Consider the following 3,697-nt stretch of genomic DNA (forward strand, 5'->3'; position numbering starts at 1 on the left):
CTGCTTCCCACCAAGTTTAAACCCTTCCAACTGTGGTATGTTTAAAATAGATATGAGTGTCTGCCAAACATCATCGGTTAGCGCAGCCATCTCATCCACAGTTTTCAACCTTTTTCCCATAAAAATTGTTTTACTTCATCTTTACATATGTTTAAGAAATGCTCCTGAGAAACAAGGTCAAACATTTCCTCAAAGCTTGTAACACCTTTGCCCCTTATCTTTGTAGTAAGATGAGGCCTTGGAATATAAACTCTCATGTCAAAGGCCTAGTCTGAGGCCTGAAGCCTGAACCAAAGTACTTCCAGGCACTGCTAAGCAAAAGCTGGGCTGTGAGCCAGAGGCAGGCCTCACTCACAGCCTGATACAAGGACACTCCATAGACATAACATGGAACAGGCAGGTGCATCTTTAAGACAGGACAGCATGATGGATAGATCTGTATGTCTGGAACAACATGATCAAAGGGGAGACAGCACCCTAATGAGTCAAGGGGCTCTACTTCAATATGTCAGGAGGGATGAGTAACTGTCCTGTAACTGTATAAATGTAGGTTCCGAAGTGCGCGTCTTTGGCCAGCTTAGGGGGCAGTGGAAAGTCCCACCACTGACTGAGCTGCATCCATTGCCAGGGAGCACATATTCGTAGTATGTCCTGTAGAGTCTATAGGAAACTATTATTGTGTTTCATTTGAAAATAAACCTGGTTCAGGTTCCTTTGTACCTTACTACAGTCTGTGGTCTTTGGGGGTTCTCTCGGGGTCTGCTGTGTCAGCTCTCTGCGCGGAGCCGGGACAGCACACAGAGGGAACACTCATGCAGCCAACTGTTATCATCATCGAACAAGAACAGAGCATCACACCGGTAGCTACTGACAACACTCTTTCCCATCAAATCTTTCATTTTTGTTTACATATTCCACCTTACTGGTACCAGCACCCTTGTAATGATTCCTAAATTTCACTCTATATATTTCACAGGCAATCTGAAGTTGATTCAAAATTATTTCTTTTTATATACAATAATCTAAAGCATTCTCAATTAGCTTTTTATTGAGTATATGCAGAGCTTTACTGGTTAACTTTGCAACTAAAGCGTGCATCTTCTGGTCATCTGGAATTTTATGAATCACACAGCCTCTCAAAGGTAGTGAAGTATTCAGCAATGTCACCTGCCTTGTATGCTTGATCATTGAAACGCTTACTTAACATGGTTTCTTTAAGGGACATGTCATTCTATTACTAATGTATAAATAAGGGGGAAAAGCTTGAGATAGGGAATCATTTGGGGGACTCTTCGGGGCTGGTTTCTCCCTCTGGATGCATCTTCTGTTCCCCACTGGCAGACAGGCTGATGCTGTGCCACTCGAAAGCCACACTCAGCTCTGGTAATTATCAAGGGTTGGGGGTGTTTTACTAACCTGTTGCGGACGTGTGTAAGTGCTTGAGACTAGTAAAGTGTAGCTTTAAGTGAAAGCACTCTTGTGTTGTCCTTTTGTGCAGCCATCTAGCGGCCGGACGGCCGCGTCTCCCCTGGTTTATTTCCTGACACCACCTTCAACAGAGTAAAAGCTACCAAGAGCTTTGGGTTGAAAGAACCCCGGGTACCAGGGCGGGGACTTGGGAAATGGGGTGGGAGCAGAGCAGGGGCAGGAAGAGGTGTGCAGGGACAGGGACTTGGGGAAGGGGCTGGAACGGGGCAGAGCTGGGCAGGAAGAGGTGGGGGCAGGGCATGGGGCGGAGGGGGGGGAGAGTTGAGAACCCACCCGCCAGAGGTGAAGTCGGTGCCTATACTTATACAGATCCTATATGTACCTGCCCCTGGTGTAACCCACAAGACCCATTCCCCATCTCGAGCTCAGGGAGAACCCAGGAGGCCTGATGGGATCTCTCTCTCTCTCTCTCTTTCTCTCTCTGCAGAGTAACAAAGAACATCCATGAAAATCTGAAAACTAACCAGTTTCCTTAAGTGACTTTCCACAAGATGTTAAACATGTTTCTATAAGAGCTTAGTAGATTTATTATTGCTTTAATTTTCTTTCTTTTATATTGGAATTAGAAACACTGCTCCTCTCAGCTAACTGCCAAGTTATCTGCCAAAACATTACGTTTTCAAGTGCCTAAGTAGCCACTGGAATCACAGTTAAAGTTGCTCCCACCCGCAACCCCCCGCACCAAAATCTGAAATGAAGTCCCTGCAGAAAGGTATGGGAAGGCGGACAAAACTCAGTGAGTGAAGAGGGGAGAAGAGCGAGTGACCCAGGCAGAGTCTTCAGGGGACGAAATGGGGCAGTGGGTGGGACTTGAAAGGTCTAGTTACCCACAGTTAGAAATGTGGCCACCCTGTGAATGCACAGAGGCCGATTCTGCAGTTTGCCATGCTGCCACAGCACAGTGTGGTCAGGAAAGTGATTCACAGAAGAGGGCCCAGGGCCATGTCACCACCCAGCTCTGCACAGAGATTGCGCTGAGAGCCAGAGCACCAACTTTAGGTCCCTTTATGAGTAAAGAGCCAGAGCAGCCTGTCCCGGATCTGTTTGGTCCTCACCCCATAGATGATGGGATTTATCACGGGGGGCACCAGGAGGTACACGTTGGCCATGAGAACATGGAAATGCAGGGCCACATAGTGCCCATAACGGTGCGTGAGGGAGGAGAAGAGAGATGAAATGTAAAAGGCTAAGATGGCACAGAAGTGGGAGCTGCAGGTCCTGAATGTCTTGAGCCGAGCGTCCTTTGTGGGGAGGCGGAAAATGGCCATGAGGATCTGGGTGTAGGACACAGCAATAAAAAGCACATCCAGACCAGTCAAAAAGAATACCACAAAGAGGCCGTAGTAACTACTGACACGGGTGTCGGCGCAGGCCAGCTTCACCACGGCGATGTGCTCACAGTGCGTGTGGGGGATGATGTTCGTTCTGCAATATGGCCACAGTCTTGCCAGGAAGGGAGTGGGCAGTGCGAGCATGAAGGCACGCAGCACCATGGCCAGGCCAATCTTGGCCACCACGGGGTTTGTCAGGATGGTGGAATGTCTCAGGGGGTGGCAGATGGCCACGTAGCGATCCAAAGCCATGGCTACCAGGATCCCAGACTCCATAGCTGAGAAGCAGTGAATGAAGTACATCTGGGTGAGGCAGGCACTGAAATTGATCTCCCTGGAATTGAACCAGAAGATGCTCAGCGTCTTGGGCAGGATGGATGTAGCCAGGACCAGGTCGGTGAGGGCCAGCATGCAGAGGAAATAGTACATGGGCCCATGGAGGCTTTGTTCCATCTTCACGATGAACAGGATGGTGAAGTTCCCCGAGACAGCTATGATGTACATGGCACAGAAGGGGATGGAGATCCAGACATGGGCCGCCTCCAGGCCAGGAATGCCCAGAAGGATGAAGGTGGAGGGGTTGGTGAAATCAGTTTTGTTGGAATCTGACATGGAGTAGAGGAGAAGGTGTCCAAATGTGAGGCAGAATGGTGTCTCCTGCATGTATCGTATGTTTCCCGACTTCCTGTATGTGCCCAAGCTCTAGGGTGATGGTCACGGTAAATATTCCTGGGTAGAGAGACAATGTTAATATGAGACACTGCATGCCCTCCTGGAGGTGTTCTCATGGGTGAAGCAGATTTGTCACTCTTCACACACTGATAAATGGTGTTTTCATAATTCAGAGAAATGAATTGTGAACAACTGACCCTACTAAT

General features: G+C 48.4%; 1 protein-coding gene across 1 annotated transcript; it reads right to left on the reverse strand.

The window, feature by feature from the left end:
• Nucleotides 1–2,483: 2,483 nt before the first annotated feature.
• Nucleotides 2,484–3,431, reverse strand: LOC123362271 (olfactory receptor 52K2-like). Its single transcript, XM_045002703.1, has one exon. It carries the CDS (start codon nt 3,429–3,431, stop codon nt 2,484–2,486), a length of 948 nt encoding a protein of 315 aa, XP_044858638.1.
• Between the last annotated feature and the right edge of the window lie 266 nt (nt 3,432–3,697).

This window comes from Mauremys mutica, chromosome 1, assembly GCF_020497125.1.
Source record: "Mauremys mutica isolate MM-2020 ecotype Southern chromosome 1, ASM2049712v1, whole genome shotgun sequence".
Lineage (NCBI taxonomy): Eukaryota > Metazoa > Chordata > Testudines > Geoemydidae > Mauremys > Mauremys mutica.

Excerpts from the sequence above, each read along its gene's own strand:
- LOC123362271 (XM_045002703.1), bottom strand. The coding sequence starts at position 3,431 with ATGTCAGATTCCAACAAAACTGATTTCACCAACCCCTCCACCTTCATC.